General features: G+C 32.2%; 2 protein-coding genes across 7 annotated transcripts; one reads left to right on the forward strand and one right to left on the reverse strand.

The window, feature by feature from the left end:
- Positions 1 to 1,440: 1,440 nt before the first annotated feature.
- Positions 1,441 to 11,942, forward strand: LOC100818021 (pentatricopeptide repeat-containing protein At3g49740). 6 transcript variants are annotated; one of them, XM_041006089.1, is made up of 9 exons: positions 1,441 to 2,022; positions 2,803 to 4,872; positions 5,140 to 5,536; positions 5,663 to 6,046; positions 9,634 to 10,811; positions 10,907 to 11,104; positions 11,208 to 11,321; positions 11,449 to 11,594; positions 11,669 to 11,942. In XM_041006089.1, exons 1-2 carry the CDS (start codon positions 1,523 to 1,525, stop codon positions 4,469 to 4,471), a joined length of 2,169 nt encoding a protein of 722 aa, XP_040862023.1. In that variant the 5' UTR covers positions 1,441 to 1,522; the 3' UTR covers positions 4,472 to 4,872; positions 5,140 to 5,536; positions 5,663 to 6,046; positions 9,634 to 10,811; positions 10,907 to 11,104; positions 11,208 to 11,321; positions 11,449 to 11,594; positions 11,669 to 11,942. The 6 variants fall into 6 exon arrangements, with proteins under 6 accessions (XP_040862023.1, XP_040862022.1, XP_040862018.1 ...); XM_041006088.1 differs by having other exon boundaries at positions 11,208 to 11,594; XM_041006084.1 differs by lacking the exons at positions 9,634 to 10,811; positions 10,907 to 11,104; positions 11,208 to 11,321; positions 11,449 to 11,594; positions 11,669 to 11,942 and adding an exon at positions 6,148 to 6,934 and having other exon boundaries at positions 5,140 to 5,244; positions 5,477 to 5,536.
- Positions 11,943 to 13,330: 1,388 nt separating this feature from the next.
- On the reverse strand, positions 13,331 to 14,648 carry LOC102667684 (uncharacterized). The gene is made up of 3 exons (XM_006589862.2): positions 14,346 to 14,648; positions 14,060 to 14,266; positions 13,331 to 13,525 (listed from the first exon to the last, which is right to left on the reverse strand). The coding sequence occupies exons 1-3, from the start codon at positions 14,646 to 14,648 to the stop codon at positions 13,331 to 13,333; spliced, it is 705 nt and encodes a 234-aa protein (XP_006589925.2).
- Positions 14,649 to 19,953: the final 5,305 nt, after the last annotated feature.

The following is a 19,953-nucleotide window of genomic DNA, read 5'->3' on the forward strand; positions in this document are numbered from 1 at the left end:
AAAATTAGTTAAAATAATAAATATTCAAAAATTAATTTTTGAAATGATATAGGAACCCATATATAACTTAATAAAATAAAAAAGACTTAAATAAATTTTTTGTCCTTGAAATCTATAGCTTATTTTCATTTTTGTCCCTCCAATTTTTTTTTATCCTTGTAAAATATATTTTTATTTTATTTTTCATCCTTAAAACTCTTTAAAAAGTATTTTTTACCGTTCAAACACATTTTCCAAAGACTAAAAAGAATAATTTTTTTTGCAAAGATAAAAATAAAAAAAATGCTAAATAACATGGATGAAAAAAAATATTTAATCTTATAAAAAAAATTAAATTTACCTTTTTTTACCATTCTTACATATAATAGGATTTTATTACTCTACTAACATGATGGAAAAAAAATGACATCTACTTAATGAAAAAAAAAATTACCTTTTTTTTTTCAAGCTTCATCAACGGTTGAAACATGCATAAAATATTACCCATGAAAGTGAATTTTTATTTTTTTGACGAATTTTTCTTACTTTTCTTCAACTACAAAAAAAAATTAATCATTTGGTTGTTAATTCTTGAATAAATGCTATCAACTCAGAAAAAAAATTTTTTACCGTAAAACGATAAGAAAATCATTATTTCTATTTAATCAAATATTATTTATTTAATTATTTTTTTAATAATAAAATATGAATATCTATTAGTATATGAAATGACATCAAATTACAAATTATAATAATAAAAGTTTGTTGATCTTTAAATTATTTTTTAAATCATACAAAATTATTTTTTATTGACTGATCATTTAAAAAATCATAATCTTAAAAAAAATCATTCGAAAGGAGGTGATTGTTTATTACAAATTAAAAGTGTCATTACAATTATAATTTTTACTAAAAATTATTCATGGATCTAATTTAACTATAATATTTTACAATAAACATTTTTTTTACTTAAACTTTTCATCAAGCATCAGAGTATAAAAAAGTTATTTACTAGTTTATAAAACTAGTATTTTTTTTCTTTTAGACTTAATTTAATTTACTAGTTTGTAAAAATAAAATGGTCACACTCAGGATAAATTTTTTCAAATTATAATAATTAGTTTCAATCTACTATTAATGTTAGGATATATTTATCACACTTTTTAAATTTTCTGAGACTAAATTTTGTACTTTCATCTTGTAGGAACATATTTCTATGTAAGGAGGAAAAGTAAAAAAAATATATTATATAATAAATATGCCCAACAACTAAAAATGACCACATTGACAATCATCTCAGTGCTAAATTTATAAATTTGTCCTTGTATATCACTTAGTATTTATCGTATCAAAACTAAATTTTATATTTTTTATCTTTCATTCATTTGTGAACTAAATACACCTTTATTGACAAAAGTAACTAATTAAAAATAAAATAAAATAAAATAAAACTCCACTTCTCTAGTAGGCCCCCTTCTGATTCAAACCTCAAACCTACGGACACCTAAAACCCTGCACTATCCCTGACTCTAAGCAATGATAAATGAAGCTTTGTTGTTACTACAAAGAACCCCACATCAAGCTGAACCACATGCTCGCAGCCCTGGCTCGCTCCAACCAACACACCCAATCCCTCAAACTCTTCGTCCACGCCCACTCCTCCTTCACCCCCGACCACTACATCCTCTCCACGGCCATAACCGCCGCCGCCAACGCGCGCCGCGCCGCCTTCGGGGCCCAGCTCCACGCCCTCGCCGTCCGGACCGGGCTCGGGGCCCACTCCCACGTCGCCAACTCCCTCCTCTCGCTCTACGCCAAGGCCCATCGCGACCTCGCCTCCGTCAAACTCACGTTTCAGGAAATCGATTGCCCCGACGCGTATTCCTGGACCACGCTGCTCTCCGCTTGCGCCAAACTAGATAGCGTTGAACATGCCCTGAAAGTGTTCGATGGAATTCCCAAGGGACACATCGCGGTTTGGAACGCCGTTATAACCGGGTGCGCGGAGAAAGGGAATCGGGATTTTGCTTTTGGCTTGTTCAGGTGATCAAATTTGTCCTTTTAGCGGGAAAAAATAAGTACTATAAATAAATGGCTCATAATAAAAAGTAAAAGTGTAAGTAAAGAGTTTTTATTCTGCCATCCAATCATAACTTATCAATGATATCCTTGGGTCAGCGGCAGCCACGCATGCGAGCGAGAATAGTCTCTAGCACAAGACCAACAAAAAAATGATAAGCTTTTATTTTAACACCTAAAAGTTATACCTAACTTGATTTTTGATTGATTGGCAATTTGAGAGTAATAATATATAGAAAATAATCTACATGAATCGGTATTCCATCACAGCCATTATTATCTTAGATTCAACTACTCTAAGAGTAAAGTAAAAAATATTAGTTGTTCATGAGAAAATTAATAGTAGATTGCACATCATGAATGTGTTGAAATACAAACCATTAATTTTCTCATTACCAACTAAAATTATTTACGCTTTCCTTACTCACTTTAGGTGCCAAATTGTAGTTTACCTGTTCTATTAACGATTATTCCTCTTAATTACCACCTAACACATGGATCAATTGACATGGAGTTGTTTCAGCATAACCAGTAACCTTGAATTCGATCCTAGATATGAAGCCACATTAAATACTTTGAGCTCATAGTGGTCCTACTCGATCTGGGTAGGATTGTCTCCCATAAGGGATAACGGTATATATATATCCTATGGTCTTGTACAAAAACAATTTATTTACTGATAAAAAAAAATTGGAAAAATGTGACATGCCGTGATTTTAATTGACTGAAAATATTGTGTTTCAGGGACATGAACAAAATGGGTGTTAAGGCTGATAAGTACACTTTTGCCACGATGTTGAGTTTGTGCTCTTTGGAGCTTTTTGATTATGGAAGGCACGTTCATTCGGTGGTCATCAAAAGTGGGTTTTTGGGTTGGACTTCTGTGGTTAATTCTCTGATCACTATGTATTTTAAGTGTGGGTGTGTGGTGGACGCTTGTGAGGTGTTTGAAGAAGCAGAAGAAGGTGGCTCGCGTGATTATGTTTCATATAATGCTATGATAGATGGTTTTGCAAGTGTGGAGAGAAGTGAAGATGCATTCTTGATCTTCAGAGACATGCAAAAGGGTTGTTTTGACCCAACGGAGGTTACCTTTGTGAGTGTCATGAGTTCTTGTTCAAGTTTAAGAGCTGGTTGTCAAGCACAGTCGCAAGCTATAAAGATGGGTTTTGTTGGTTGTGTTGCTGTGAACAATGCAATGATGACTATGTATTCTGGGTTTGGGGAGGTTATCGAAGTTCAAAATATTTTTGAGGGAATGGAAGAAAGGGATGTTGTTTCATGGAACATAATGGTTTCAATGTTTTTGCAAGAGAATCTTGAGGAAGAAGCAATGTTGAGCTATTTGAAAATGAGGAGGGAAGGAATTGAACCAGATGAGTTTACCTATGGAAGTTTGCTGGCTGCTACAGATTCTTTGCAAGTTGTGGAGATGATCCACTCTCTTTTGTGCAAAAGTGGGCTTGTGAAAATTGAAGTTTTGAATGCGCTAGTTTCTGCATACTGCAGACATGGGAAGATAAAGCGTGCATTTCAAATCTTCTCTGGTGTCCCCTATAAAAGTTTGATATCTTGGAACAGTATCATATCTGGGTTTCTTATGAATGGACACCCGTTGCAAGGGTTAGAGCAGTTCTCTGCATTACTTAGTACACAAGTCAAGCCAAATGCCTATTCCCTCAGTCTTGTTTTGAGTATTTGTTCTAGCATGTCAGCCATGAGTCATGGGAAACAGGTTCATGGTTACATTCTAAGACATGGCTTTTCTTCAGAAGTTTCTTTGGGTAATGCCCTGGTCACAATGTATGCCAAATGTGGATCTTTAGACAAGGCTTTGAGAGTATTTGATGCAATGGTGGAAAGAGATACAATCACTTGGAATGCTATAATATCTGCTTATGCACAACATGGACGAGGCGAAGAAGCCGTGTGCTGTTTTGAGGCAATGCAAACCTCACCTGGAATCAAACCAGACCAAGCTACCTTTACTTCAGTTCTTTCTGCTTGCAGCCATGCAGGTTTGGTCGATGATGGTATCCGTATTTTTGATACAATGGTGAAAGTTTATGGATTTGTGCCAAGTGTGGATCATTTTTCTTGCATAGTTGATCTGTTGGGTCGCAGTGGATACCTTGATGAGGCAGAGAGAGTGATTAAAAGTGGATACTTTGGAGCACATTCCAATATATGCTGGTCATTGTTCAGTGCTTGTGCAGCTCATGGAAATTTAGGACTTGGAAGAACAGTTGCTAGACTTATCCTGGAAAGAGACCATAACAACCCATCAGTTTATGTGCTTTTATCAAATATCTGTGCAGCAGCAGGCCAGTGGGAAGAAGCAGCTAATCTGAGAGAGATGATGAGAGAATTTGGAACAATAAAGCAACCTGGCTGCAGCTGGATCAGAACCTAAGACTTACAAGTTATAGGTGCTTGTAAATGTGTAAGCATGAGCCTAATGTGGTGGTGAAGGTTCAATACAGAATTCAGCTTTGAATAGACTCGGCCATAGACTATGATGTGATATGCAAGATATTCCTATTCTTGCAGAAAAATAGTTTTTAGCATCCAGGCATATAATTTTCAATATTTATCTTGTCTAAGTGAAGGTTAAAGTGACCTAAGTTTGGGTATTTTCTACTTGAAGGGGGTGCTAGGAGGGGTTAAAAGGGAGATGAGTTTTGTAGTAGTGGTTTTCAAAGTTCTGGGTGGGTGAGCAATGGAACCTCGTTAGGGATTTTGGGCTTATTGTTGAACTTCAACTGCTTACTACTGCCTTTCTTCATTAGTATAGGGCTTTGGGCAACATCAAAGGTAAATGTCACTGACTATGAGTCCATTCTTATGTGTTATTTGGGCTTCTTTTTGGTATATCTATATTGGGAAATACACTGTGAACACATAAAATGGATTTTCTCAATGATTACTATACAAAATACAATACTGTGATGGAAATGTGCGTTTTTTCTTCTCAATAACAAGCTATTTTGAACAATCATTCATTTTTATGTGAAATTCATTAAACTTTGCATTGTGGTATACATGTTTTCATTTGTGTAGTTTTGTAATATACACTAATAGGTCACAGAAGCTGATATTGTGGAGTTTGAAGCAAACTATAGGGGATCTGACACAGAAAAATTATTTGATCGGTCTGTACAAGAAGTGCAAGGGTAATATGAATAGGTAAAAACATTGTGATGAGGAAGAATCTTTTGTTGGGTAAAAGATTTAGGCTTGATATCTGGAGTAACTTGACTTTGTAGACTATTCTGTTCAGTGCTTTTGTTCAGATCCTAAACTTGACTCACACTGATTCAAGGATATTCTTGATAAAGCTTGAAACTTTAGCTGCCGGTAAGAACATTACTAGCTATTTTAACTCCAAATTTTAATCAGACATTTGATCTACATGCAGGCTTCACTGTTAAAAAAGAGAGAGAATTTTGAATGTGTGGTATAGATCTCAGTCCATAAGGTAATGGGGAGTCCATTCAGTTGTTTTTTATTTAAGGAGATTCAGCATATTAATATAGGCAAAAAAAATTCTTGTGTTGTTCAACAATTTATTATGCTTATTTTCCTCCTTTTTCCATGTCTGTAGGAGAGCTAAAGGAAACAAATGCCTACAAGAAATGGGCAAAGAAAATATTAGAAACCTAGCCACCAACTAGTCCCTCAAGAAGATGGGCAAAGTTAATTTGCAGGGTTTGGTTTATGTTATCTAGTTAAGCTGTAATTTAGGAATATTCGATGTTTAAATCTTCTACAGATATCAAATAGGCAATTGGAAACAAATATTCTACACGAGGAAGAGAGGCAGTAGGAGAAGCAGAAGGACCGTGACTCTGCTCATTTGGATCAGAGGCACATCCAGAAGGACATTGATAAGGTTTGATGTGTTGGGTGATTTATGGACCCTGATTTCTTGGCCACCCACGAGAAAATGTCTGGCAATGGGGTTGATATTCACTCTCAAAGGACATATGTAAGTTGTCGATATATATGTTCTATTTATACAACTTGGTTATCAAACAAAATAAGTATTTTATTGTTATATTTTCTTTTGAACTGGAGGACTTTCAATAGTATCTTAGCCAGATACGTATGCAAATTGGCGAGACCTCCACAAGTGGGAAGCAGGATGTCGATAGGTTAGCCAAGCTTGGCTTGTGGCTGGATGTTGCTAGTGGCAATAGTCGAGATCAGGAGGTTTACAACACCGAAAATTTGTCTGCGAACCTTTGTCTTGATGTGATATCACTCACTCAGGAGTCTTAGCTGCTTCATTAAGCAGTGACGACAAGAGGGCCCCTAGAGTTAGGGAAGAGGTTGTGACTGTTAAGGAGAGGACTAAGGACCTGTTTGGGTAAGTTTTCTCTAGAAACACTTCTAGGAGAAAAAATAAGAAGAAAAAAAATGAAATAAATTTCTCCATAGGCTAAAGAGAGCTCCCCTTTAGCTAATCATTAATTAATTCTTAGATGTTCCCTCATCTTTTACAGAAGTTATATGAGAGAGCTTCTACAAATTAGCTAATGGCTAGCTAATGGAAAACTATTTTAACCTATGGAGAAGTTCATCTCATCTTTTTCTTCCTATTTTCTTCTCTTAGAAGTGTTTCTAAATAAACTTACCCAAACAAGCCCTAAGGCTAATGAGGAGATGACTGCTTCCTTGAAGTAGCACATGCGCGCTGTGATGGAGCCCTTGTCGGCTCTGGAGTGCCAGTTAGGCACTTGTACTAAGAGTAGGAAACCTAGACATCTGCATTATCACTTATCAGGATCATATGGATGCCCAATTCTTGGATGGTGAAGCCTGACTAGGGACATTATCACTTTTTGTATTAATTTTATCATGTTTTTGTTGTGTTTTTTTTTTTTACAATTTAATTTATATGTTCATGTCTGTTAATATAACAACAATAAATAAATAATTTAAAAAAATATAGGTTGCAGTGGTTACGCTGACACTAATTTCATGTAGCCAAATTAACGTTGCTCTGGGTGTTGCTTTGGTTAATGTTAGTTTGGTTGATGCTAAGATATTAGTGTTGGCCTTTTTTATATATACTAAGATTAGAGTTAAATTGTAGGTTAAATCAAATTAGTGTTGCATGACGTTTGACTAATGCTAAAGTTGAATGTAGCCTCAATTTTTTTTTTTTTAATTTAGCATCGGTTTTTCTCCGACACCAAGGGTGTATTTGGCAGACAGGATAAAAATGGAAGAAATTTAAATTAAATTAGAATGTAAGAGGTGGGTTCCATACAATTTCTCTTATATTTCTCTCTTCATTCACCTTATTTTTCTCCTATCAAACACACCCCAAAGGTGTATTTGCTTTCACCTTATTTTTCTCCTATCAAACACACCCCAAAGGTGTATTTGCTTGTAGTAATTTGAAGCAATTAAAAATGTGTATGTTCTCTTATCTAAACAGATAGAATTATTTTAGAAACTAATTAGTCAAAGTCACCTCATAACTATTTTCTTAACCATCCAATCCTTGAAATTATGGATTGTATTGGTTTAGGATTTTTCATCATGTTGAATTTCAGCACAAAATCATACTAAACACATTTTTAGGTAGAGAAATGGATGGTGTCTCCCTCAAGTTTGTTTCTTGATAGAGTAAGCTAGACTTGGTTAGACTCAAATTAACATCAGAAAAGAATAATTAATAGGTTAAATTAATTTTTTTCTTATTTTTTAGATTTAATTTGTTCCTTTAATTTTTTTTAGGTTCGATTTAACTCTTTAATTTTTAAAATTGGTTTAATTTGATTCTTCTATTTGTTTTGGACTAAGGTTAAAAAATACACACTTAGTGATGATTTTAAACGATTACAAAGTTAGTGGTGTTAGCATATCTTTAATGCAGTTAGTTTAATTTAGATGAAATGATTAAATTGAATCAATTTTAAAAATTAGAGGATAAAAAGTTGAACCCAAAAAAGACTTGCACGACCAAATTAAACCTAAAAAATAAATTAGAAGAACAAAAAAAATAATTTAACCTAATTAATTGATATGCAAATAATTTCTAAATGAAAATCTTATTGGAAAAGAACAACTTGAAGCCTTCATATATCTAACATTGAGAAATAGTTAGAGAAATTAGAGGAAAAGCAGTTAGGGATGAAAGTCCCGCCATTGCTTATGAAATTGTTAGGGTCTTGAATAAAATCAGGGGAGTTGCTTTGGGCAAAAGTAGAATTGGTGGTACACCCTGTAATTTGTTAAAATCTATTGTTGTTTAGCGCTTTCCTTCTTCATGTTTTTTCATGTGACCTAGTATTTTTTTTTTGTTCCTTTCACCTTTGTTCTTGTGAGAGGTGTTCCATGAGAGTTTGTTGTTTGTTCTTTGCCCTTTTTGGTGGATGTGCATTATTTTTGGTGGTTCGTCAGTAAGGGGTGGTTGTGGTGGTGGTTGGTTTCACCATTAATGGTGGAGGTAAGTTCTTGATTTGATTTTTTTGCATAATACTTATGGATTGATAATTCATAAATTATATAAAATTTACGGATTGATAATCCATAAGTTTTACATAACTTATGAATTGTCAATCCGTAAGTTGCTTTTAAACTTATCTGTTATTTTTATAAATTTATTTTATTGTTTAATTTGATGAAATTAGAATTGTTAATTAAAAAACTTTTAAATAGATATAGTTTGAGTATTCATTTGAAAGTTGTAGTTTGTATAGTTTGAAAGTGATATTAATATGAAAAGAATTTATACGTAAATTTTTTTATTTTTTCATTTTTAATTTATAGCGCCTATTGTAGAGAAGATGGTGGAAAATAGACTTAGGTGGTTTGGGCATGTAGAGAGAAGACCGGTAGACTCTGTAGTGAGGAGAGTAGACCAGATGGAGAGAAGACAAACAATTCGAGGCAGAGGAAGACCCAAAAAGACTATAAGAGAGGTTATCAAGAAGGATCTCGAACTTAATGATTTGGATAGAAGTATGGTACTTGATAGAACATTATGGCGGAAGTTGATCCATGTAGACGACCCCACCTAGTGGGATAAGGCGTTGTTGTTGTTGTTGTAATTTAATGTATTATATTAATAAATGCAATAGAGGGCGAGCCCTGGTGCAGCGGTAAAGTTGTGCCTTGGTGACTTGTTGGTCATGGGTTCGAATCCGGAAACAGCCTCTTTGCATATGCAAGGGTAAGGCTGCGTACAACATCCCTCCCCCATACCTTCGCATAGCGAAGAGCCTCCGGGCAATGGGGTACGAAGTTTTTATATTAATAAATGCAATAAAAAATGCAAAAATTATTTAATAGTATAATTATGGTGTGGTTAGGGTTATTTGTTTGTCATTGAAATTTTTTAATGTTTTGTTAAGATGAACGAAGATCAATGAATGTATAACAGTATAATTTTTGAAGAAGTTGATATGAATGAACAAAATGAAAACGAAGCTAGTGTGAATGAAGAACATGTTGATTGTTTTGATGCGTTCAATACTTCTCAGGTATTAATATGATTTATTGTTATTAAAGTAATAAAATGAATGTCCCTTGAAGACTAAACTTGTATGGATTGCATTGTAGGTGTTTGTTACCCGTGATGATGTTCTGCATTGGGCTCGATCTGTTGCTTGTGAAATTGGTTTTGTGACGGTGATTATGAGGTCAAACACAAATAATGATATTAGAGGAAGGATCTCATTTGTTTTAATTGGTTGTGAAATGAGTGGTCAATATAGGGCCAAGAAGAAAGATTTGGTAAGAACAATTACTAGTAGTAGAAAATGTGGGTGTTCCTTTAAGCTGTGTGTGAAATCAGTTGTGGGAGGCGAATGATGGATGATGAAGTTAATTTATGAGAGTCACAATCATGAATTGGCGAAGTCATTAGTTAGACATCTATATGTTGGTCGACTGATTAAGGATAAGAAGATCATTGTTGTTGATATGACAAAGTCAATGGTGAAACCAATAAATATTCTTCTAATGTTGAAGGAGCACAATGTCAATAGTTATACAACAATCAAGCAAACATACAATGCAAAAAATGCTTACCATTCTTCCATAAGAGATAGTAATACTGAAATGCAACAACTAATGAAGCTTCTTGAACGAGATTAGTATATTCATTGACATAGATTGAAGGATGAAGATGTTGTACGTGACATATTTTGAAGTCATCTTGATGCAGTCAAATTAACCAATGCCTGTAATTTGATATTTTTGATAGATAGTACCTATGAAACAAATAGGTACAAGCTGTCGTTATTTGATATTGATGGTGTAACACCAACAGGGATGACATTCTCTACTGCTTTTGCCTATTTGGAGGGAGGACGTCTGAATAATGTTGTTTGGGCTCTACAACGGTTTCGAGGTCTTTTCTCTAGAAGTGATGCACTCCCTGGAGTTATTGTTACCGATAGAGATCTAGCATTGATGAATGCAGTGAAAACTGTATTCCCTGAGGCTACCAATTTGTTGTGTTGGTTTCACATTGATAAGAATGTGAAGGCAAAGTGTAAAATCCTAGTAGGTCAAAAAAATGCATGAGATTATGTCATAGAAGCCAAGAGGAGTTTGGTGGATTGACCTTTTGAGCAAGAGTTTGATGAGTGCGTTAAGAAGTTTGAAATTGCTTTCTCACGATGGTCAATGTTTGTTGACTATGCCAACCAAACATAGTTGATTCCCCACAAAGAAAGATTTGTTAAAGCCTGGACGAATAGGGTGATGCACTTAGGAAACACAACAACTAACATGTATGAAAATTATAAATTTTTGTTGTTGTTTGGGTTTACGATTGAATGGATAAAGTAATTGTGTTTGTTTACTTGGTTGTGTATTTCATATGTAGGGTTGAGTCTGTTCATTGGGTCTTAAAGAAACTACTACAAAATAGCCTTGGAGACCTATGTAGCGTTTAGGAAGCCATGGACAACATGATGATGCTGCAACACACTAAAATTAAGACATCTTTTGAGACAAGTACACATGCGGTTAGACATGTTTTTAAAGTTACCTTATACAAGAGACTATTTGGCATGATATTAAGGTATGTTTTAAACCAAATTGCTGTTGAGTTTGAGCATGTACATTATGTTGGCAAAAACCCTTCTCGTTGCCTACCCTAATCTAAACTTTGTGTGCTCCTCCAGAAAAGGTGAAAGCAAAAGGTGCTCAGAAGAAACCGATGACCATGCAACAAAGATCAACAGAGCGTGATCTGTCTTACTGGGAGTATATTGATGCATTACATTCTATTCAGAATAGTAATTCTTCAATCAAACATATCGATGTTGGATCAATTTCATCCATGCATTTATGATTCCATTGAAAATTTTGTTGATGTTAAAGCCGATGGTAACTATGGATATCGTCTAATTGTTGTCTTGTTAGATATGGGTGAAGATTCATGGTCATTGGTGCGCAATCATTTGCTTAAAGAACTTACAAAATGGTCTGATGAGTATATGAACCTACTTGATGGCATAAACAAATTTGAGGAATTAAAGCGGTCCCTACTTGTTGATGAATTATCCATGGTATATAAGTTTATTGTTACGTTTGTTTGATTAAATTTGCTTTAAATAAATATAATTGTAACTGTTACATGCAGGTTACCATGGGCAAGTGGATGAATATCACCGACATGAGATATGTCATTGCATCAAGGTATAATGTCATCCTTGTTTCTCTTTCACTCCAACAAGCATGACATTTTTTTCCTCTTAGAAGTCAACCACCAACAAATTCTTTTGTGCATCGCGTCATATGTATCGGTTATGTGTATGACAATCATTTTGTTCAGGTAAAAGTATGATCATCATCTTTGTGTAATTTTTGTAAAAAAAATATGTTCTGATATTTTGAATGTGTATGTCCTTATGTAACAGCTATTTCTAAGAGATTGTTGTTTGTTTCCGTCACTAGCTTTGTTATGGTCTACACATTGCCATCATCAGGCAAAGCAGTGACCCACACCATATATTAGTAAAATGCAACAACATACAAATTTGTCAAGGTTGAAAACAAACTTTGTTGATTTAGGTGAAGATTGAACACTTAGTTCGTATGTGATTGTCATGTAATACGATAATATACGTGTGTTTCTTTGAGCGTTGATATAATTATCTATTTCACTTAACTTTAAAATGACATTTATTGGGAGTGTGTTTATGACAAAGTCATTTCACATCACTAATTAGGGTTTACCTAAACCTAAGAAATCGCAAAAGTGATATTGCATACATAATTCATATAAAACCTAAAAACCCGCAAAACTCATTTAACTAATCAAGGTTTATGGTCATTAAACCCTAATTAGTGATTGGGGTTACTAGACTACCTAGTGTCTAGGGTCACGTGACTAATTAGGGTTTATGTTTACTATCCTATGTAGGGTTAATGGTTACGTGATTAAAAGGGGTATTGGTTTACCTTACTATTTAGGGTTAATTCAATAGTTAGGGTTTAGTGTTACGTGAGTAATTATGGTGGTTTGTGTAATTAGGGTTATTAAAGGTTTATCGTAATAATGTAAATTGGTGATTACTTTTAAATTCATATACAACATAAATGAAAATAATTAAAAATCATATCAAATAACATTAAATAATAAACATTGTTCAGTCATATTGCATACATAATTCATGTAAAACCTAAAGAATCAAAAAAGTCTTCCTGTATCTTTCATACGCCACCTTCATCTCGAACGAACGTATGCATTTCATTGCGCAGTAACTCCTCTTGCGATTCTTAGGTAGTCTTCGGTGATAGTGTATGCTTTTGTCCCTTCAGTCACTATCCTTAGGTTGAACAACCTTTCTAACCTTTCCGCTATAACTTGGTAAGCCTCTTAGGACATTGACAACAATAGAAAAAGTTTAGGGTTAATGCATGTTCAGGTAAAATGGCTAACAATCACAATTGAAAATATATTATACCACTGCATGTCGAAGCTGGTCTACATCAACATGTGCATCAACGGGCGGGTGTCTAGGAGGATCCCCTAGCTGTGCCAGACTCATGAAGGGATGACATATCATGTAGAACCACTCCATGTAGTCTGTTGAACACTGTCCATGCAAAACACATATCTGACCCACCGGTGCAATGTATTCAGAAAACTAAATTCATTTATCATTGATGTCTTCTATACATAGAGAAGGAGCAACAGGGTGTGGGGGAATGGTCTGCACATACCCAAACTGTCGTACAACCCTCCCCGGTCGGTGTATGACAATAGATGGACCCCATTTGATATGTCTGAAAAATAAGCTCAATATATCCAAACGTGGTCACCATAGGGAATCCAGCACACAACATCAGACGTCAATCTATCCAAACGCTTGTGATACGTCGACACTAGTGATGCCTTCCCAGACTTCCAAAGACTCGCACATGGTTTCCTTTCATGATAATCTTCGACAGCAATAGAAAAAACAATAGAAGGAAAGTGCTTGTAGATCCAACACTGCACATATTTTAAAAACAGCAAAACAATGAAAACAATACTCAATATAAACTAAAGAACTAAAAAAAATTAAAATTACCTATAAAAGTGTGATATATCCTGCAAGTTGTCTGGCGGTGCTCTTTGACGCATCATTCAAATTCTTATACATATGGACCAGTGCAGCATCTCCCCATGCGTAGCTTCCACTTGCCATCGTCAGGTCATGAAATACGTCCAAGAATACCCCATGAACGTGTGTGTCACTCTTGTTAGCAAAGAGTGTGCAACCTACCAGATGCAACAAATATGCTCGAGCTACTACAGTCCATTGTGCTGCGTCACATTTGCTTCGATATATGTCTCGCAACCAGGATAGTCTAACATATGCCCCATGGCATTGTATTGTCTTAGCTTTTGCTTCTTCTGAACTAACTTCAAGCAATTCAACTAACAGCAAGACAACTTCATCCACATGAAGAGCCTCGAAGTTGTGAAAGCCCCTATAATTGACAAATGTAGCAACAATGTCACATCGTCGAGGGTGATAGTTACCTCTCCTACAAGAAGATGGAAACTACTAGTTTCCTTATGCCACCTCTCCGCAAATGCCGATATAAGTCCCTGATCACCAATGTTCAACGAACATGCGATCAAAGGACTTAGTCTTGTGGCAGCCACTAAGCCTTCAATCTCTGGAGCAGGCCTGCCAAATTTCTCAACCTTCTTTCCATGGAAGGATAACTTTAGCGCAGGACGTTCCTGAAAATCATAATTTAAATCATTTCAACAATAATAACAAATACTTATGAAAATATTATTTATTTAAAAATATAAATACCCCTCCATTCCAAACTTTCGCTACTACATAATAAACATAATCCATCAAAACTGATGTGTCGTGGGGCTCGCCTAGAAAACTCTCGGCATTAGTAACTACATAATCAACAGCTGCTTCTTCAGGCTGTTCATGATCCACATGCTGAGCATACTCATCAATAGGTACAACTTCTCGTTGCCTATGTGCAGATATTGTGGGCCTTTGCCGCTGGGGTGCTTCATCCGCATCACCACTGACTTCTCTCCTTAAGACTCTTTTTATAACTATGCCTAAAGCCCGACCCAAACCCTTGGTTCTAATCATAGTCTCCACATTAAAATAGTCATAACAATTTATGTAAGCGTTCAAATAATACTTCAATCAATTACTATTTAATAATTCATAAATAAAATTTTATTATTTTTTTAAAACTTTTTTATTACTTTAATATATTCATAAATGCATATAGAAATTCTTTTTTCAAATATATAGAGTTGACAATTCTAATTCTAGTAAACTTAAATTAATGACCAAAATGTAACTAAAACTTCGATTTTTATTTCTAACAAATCACTATTTCATTTTTCAACAAATTACTACGACAATAACTTTACATTTTTTTAACTAATGAAAAAATTTTAATTTTATACTTCTGAACACTATTTGTATAAATATTTAATACTATGACTGTAATAATATATATATGACTATATCAATAAAAATAGTAATTTACAAATTTACATTTTCTTGTTAAACTAAATTTTCAAATATATACTAATAAAATTTTGGAATTTATGATATCTAACAAATTTAAATTTTTTTAAAATATCAAATATAACAAAATTACTTATACTTTTTTTAAAAAAATTAAATCACAGTAATATATATACATTTGTTTTAAAATAAACAAATTACTTAACTTCTTAATTAAAAACCAACTTCAAGAAACAAATATAATTAATTAAATAAAAAAACATGACAATATTTATTTATTACAATTTAACAAAAATATTAGTTTATTTTAAATTTTAAAAAATTTATAAAATAATTTTTTCTTTCAAATTTAAATAAAAAATTAAAATAAATTTACGGATTGGATAATCCGTATAAGTCATAAGGATTAGCAATCCATACGTCTTATACTGATTCCCAATCCTTATTCACGCAAATGTAAAAATAATAAGAGGGAGGAACCTAGACCACTTACAACGACAGAAGATGATGACCACAGTGGGGCACGAAGTGGTGGCACGACGTAGACAGATGAGGCACAAAAGCTCGAAATCACATAGACGACACAGAGGAGGAAGAAGAAGACTCAACGATGCGCGTGAGGAAGAGAGAGGGAAAGGGAGTGCTTTTTAAAATTTTTAGTGAAGGATATTTTTGTCACTTCACTTAAAATGCTGGGTATACCAGCAATACAACTGGTGTCCAAAGCAAAAGCCTAAAATGAGAGACTCAAAATGAAATCAACCAAATAAACGGGCTCAAAGCTGAAGAAACTGCTAATGAACTCAAGTGCTCGACTTCCAAGCAGAGACCTCCAAAGCTAAGCAAAGTCATGGTTGGTGGAGCATAACTATGCAGTCTATGCTCCTTCCTCATGAGATGCTGAAAAAGTCTTCAATCAATCCTTTTGTTGGCTCTTTTCTTAACTTAATCTCCAGGAAGCCTACTTGTTGCACACTTCACCAAAAACGTGAGTTCCACCAACATAATATATAGAAAATGAAGCATTTTATGGTGAAAAAAAAAAAACCCTCCTTTGAACACCGTAATTATGGTTTATCAATAATTATAAAAATTAACAAATCTATCATATTATTTGTGGTTGAATGAGAATATCAAATTGTTTTGCTACATAGCATGTTTTAACAAAAAGTTATAATTATATATTTTATGTGTATCACTGACTACTTTTGTCTATTTCAAGAGCTCATACAATTTCTTTGTAAAAGCAAGAGTTTTTGTTTTTTAAATGAATCATTTTGTTTTGTTGAAATCAAATACATGAATACGCATGATAAAAAATAATGTTTTACACAAACTTCTTTTTCCTCTTATAGAAATTATTATAGACCTCAATTTATTCATTAATTAGATCGTTGGGGTTACTGTACTATTATTATACAGGCTGAATTATACTTTTAATCTTTTATTTTTTTTTTCAATTTAATTTAGTTCTTAAAAAAATCAATTCAAGCATTTATCTTTTAAATTTATTTAAATTTGATCCTTTTGTTAGTTTAGAATTAACATTATTAATAATTTTAACGTAATGATTAAAACTGTAAAAAATGATTTTTTTTGTCAATTTCTATTATACAATTCGATGAATCTTCTCTCATGCAACAAACAACATATTCAAAAACTTGTTTCACTTAAATTTCTAATAAAAAATGAAATAAAGCATATTGAGTCAAGTTTCCAAGATCGAGAAACTTGTTTTCTATAACGAGATTAACATGACTCGGTTAATTCTTTTGGCCAGGACATCCTTTTGCTGTAAAATTTAAAGCATTTTTATTGAAATGCATTTATCTACAATATTTTAAAATTCTTTGTAAAGAAATTTTAAATTTTTATAATTTTCAAATATTAATATGGCGGTTAAAATCGCCCTTATGTTAATTATGCATGTGAAAACACATTCATGCAAGTGTGTATTGTTTTGGCAATCTTTAACTGTCATTATGATAAAATTATTTACACCGCTAATTCTAGACTAAAAGAAGGATCAAATTAAACTAAATTTAAAAATAAAAGATTAAATTAATTTTAAAAGATAAATAATTAAATTAAATCCAAATAGTAAGATAAATAGCGCGAGTTAGTTGCATTGTTCTCAAATCTCAACTTTCTTTCTCGTCCTTCCATGCTCTTCCATCTGGGTAAGTTGTATTCTTCTCTTTGTTCATTCGAACTAGACCAGAAAAAAAAGAAAACTTTCTTAGATGATTTTCTCTTGTTTTGAATTTCTTTGAATGTTTCGTTTTTTTCTTTCTTAATTTGATTTTAATTAATTTTTTGTCTTGACAGTTTTCTTAAGTGCCTTTTGCCCCCACTAATACCATCTTTCATCGGATTCAGGAGTTAGGCTCTTTCTTGGATTATGTTTCTTTACGTCGCATTAATTCTTTGTGTTGTATTCTTTTCGCATGATCTTTCATCGTATTTCCGTGATCTTTCATCGCATTAGACTGTTGTTACTTGTTAACTACCGTATTTTATGGGGTTTTTTTTTATCATTCGGTGCATTTTTTTTCTGCCTTTTTTATGTGGATACTTTTTCTACAATGTTAAAGTCGTAAATAATTTTAAAAAATTATCAATAATTTAATTTTAAAGTCGTAAATAAAAATATTATATTAAAATCTTAAATAATGTTATGATTTCAATAAAAAAAATTCATAACATCTTTTACGATTTATCCTCTTTTAGGAAATAATTTGAAAAGCACCCAAAAGCAAAAAAAAATTCCACCCGAATGGTAAAAAAAAACCTCTTTTATGCTTTAAACTGCATATTAATTACACCCGTTTGAATAAAAAAACTTCTTTTAGTTCTGTTGTCCCTTATATTTTGTGCTGTGCAATAAGGTAGGCAAAATGTTGAAGTTAGATGATTATATTATTTAAAGGTTTTATCTTATCATGAAATAATATTTTTATTTTTATGATAATAATTCTGTTTTTTTTTATATATATGCAAAATTTACTATTTTAAGGGCTTTTTTTCCTCTACTATGTTCTTTTGCATTGAGATTCAATTGGAGTTGGATATCTTTATTAGACGACCATAAATTTCTTTTTAAGTGTCTTTTTTTTTCAAGTTTTCTTCTGTATATTGTTAAGTGCTTTTTGTTATTTTACCTTTTACAATATTGAGGCCATAAGGGTACTGTTTTTTTTTTTTTTTTTTTTTTGAATGCCATAAGGGTACTGTGGTATTGGGGAATTTCAATTTAAATGATAATAATTTGCTTGAATCAAACATAAGAGATAATGATTAATAGTTCCAATAAAAGAGATCAGTTTTTACGAATTGCTTTTTTATTTTATTTTATTTTCTATATATCTTGTATCTTCTTTTTCAACTAAGATTTAAGATATGATGCATATTATTCCAAATTTCTCACCAGTAGGCCGACTTAGTGGTTCTCTTTTTCAACTAAATACCACCCATCTTAAAATTACTGTCATCAAAATATATTTTTGACAGAGAAATTGTTTTGACTTAAAATATTTTTATGTCTTACTGTATCAGCGAAGCCCTTTTCAACACCTAAAAAAGCACCTAGCAACTATGGAATTATATATAGTCATCAACATGTGACCTTCGGTCCATTTTTTCTATTGTGATGTGCGAATTCTTAAGTTCATTGGAGAAATTTATTACAATGGAAAAGTCAGATCAAAGGTAAATATTGTTGACTTATTGCAAAAGATAGATTTTCAAGGTTGTAAGTAATAATTTGATGTTGTAAGTCTTGAAAATGCTCGAACATAATTACATTTCAAGATAGGAGTTTTAAATATATATATATATATATATATATATATATATATATATATATATATATATATATATATATATATATATATGAATGCTAATATCTATTATAGTTGGTGTGTGCATTAATATTTAATACAAAAAATTTGAACTAAAAATCATTGAATCTTTTGATTTTTAAAATTTAATTTAAGAATATTATCGTATTTTATAATTTAATTTTAAAAATAAAAATATTTTCCGCATGGGAGAAAATCGTAGAAAAAAGATAAGAAAAAATAAAATTCTTTTTATTTTTAAAATTAAATGATAAAATACCATAATATCATTAAATTAAATTTTGAAAATTTGCATGTTTCACATGTCATAGTAAAAGAACAAAAATTCACTATTTTTCCCCATTGGTTTGCTTGAACTTTTCCCCTCCACTTATTTTCCTATTTATATATATGTTTGAGATTTCCCCCGTTCATTAGAATAAATTTTATTAGCTCATTTACATTTTTTTATTTATCTCGCTCATTTAAATGATTTATTTTTGGTTAAATTGTAATTTGATTCTCTATCTTAAAAAAAATAAAATCGGTCCTTTTATTTTTATTTCTACAGTCAATTCCAACAATTTAAAGGAGAGACTAAAATAGTTAATTTTAAAAAATACAAGAACTAAAATCGGCTAAAATAAAAAATAGAAGGGCCAAAATTAAAATTTTTGAAAAATAGAAACATTAAAATTATAATTTAATCTCGTTATTTTTTACTAATCGATTATCGTTTTCTTTGCAGTTATTTCTTCACAATTTACAGATTTTTTTTCTAACTTTTTGATGCAAATGGCAAGTCATATAAAAAATTGTTTTCATAATAATTTCATATGTAGCTGAAAAACGTAATTAAATTAAAACCATATATATATATATATATATATATATATATATATATATATATAATAATGCTATTTGTAAGGAATTTTTTTATAAATATTATCTGTATTTAATATTAACATTGATTTAAAATAATATAATATAATTATGAAAGTGTTTTACGTAATTTTTTTTCTTAGACTAGTAATTGTAATTTTATGGATGGAAGTGTGGAAATAATACCATAAAGC

Source organism: Glycine max, chromosome 10 (genome assembly GCF_000004515.6).
Source record: "Glycine max cultivar Williams 82 chromosome 10, Glycine_max_v4.0, whole genome shotgun sequence".
In the NCBI taxonomy this organism is placed as follows: Eukaryota; Viridiplantae; Streptophyta; class Magnoliopsida; order Fabales; family Fabaceae; genus Glycine; species Glycine max.

What these genes read in the sequence shown, in the direction of transcription:
- LOC100818021 (XM_041006088.1), top strand. Translation starts at nt 1,523, where the DNA reads ATGAAGCTTTGTTGTTACTACAAAGAACCCCACATCAAGCTGAACCAC. An exon ending in TTTGCTTTTGGCTTGTTCAG is followed by an intron (nt 2,023 to 2,802) that starts GTGATCAAATTT and finishes ATTGTGTTTCAG; the next exon opens with GGACATGAACAAAATGGGTG.
- LOC102667684 (XM_006589862.2), bottom strand. Translation starts at nt 14,648, where the DNA reads ATGATTAGAACCAAGGGTTTGGGTCGGGCTTTAGGCATAGTTATAAAA. An exon ending in CGAAAGTTTGGAATGGAGGG is followed by an intron (nt 14,267 to 14,345) that starts GTATTTATATTT and finishes TATGATTTTCAG; the next exon opens with GAACGTCCTGCGCTAAAGTT. An exon ending in TCCATCTTCTTGTAGGAGAG is followed by an intron (nt 13,526 to 14,059) that starts GTAACTATCACC and finishes AAATATGTGCAG; the next exon opens with TGTTGGATCTACAAGCACTT.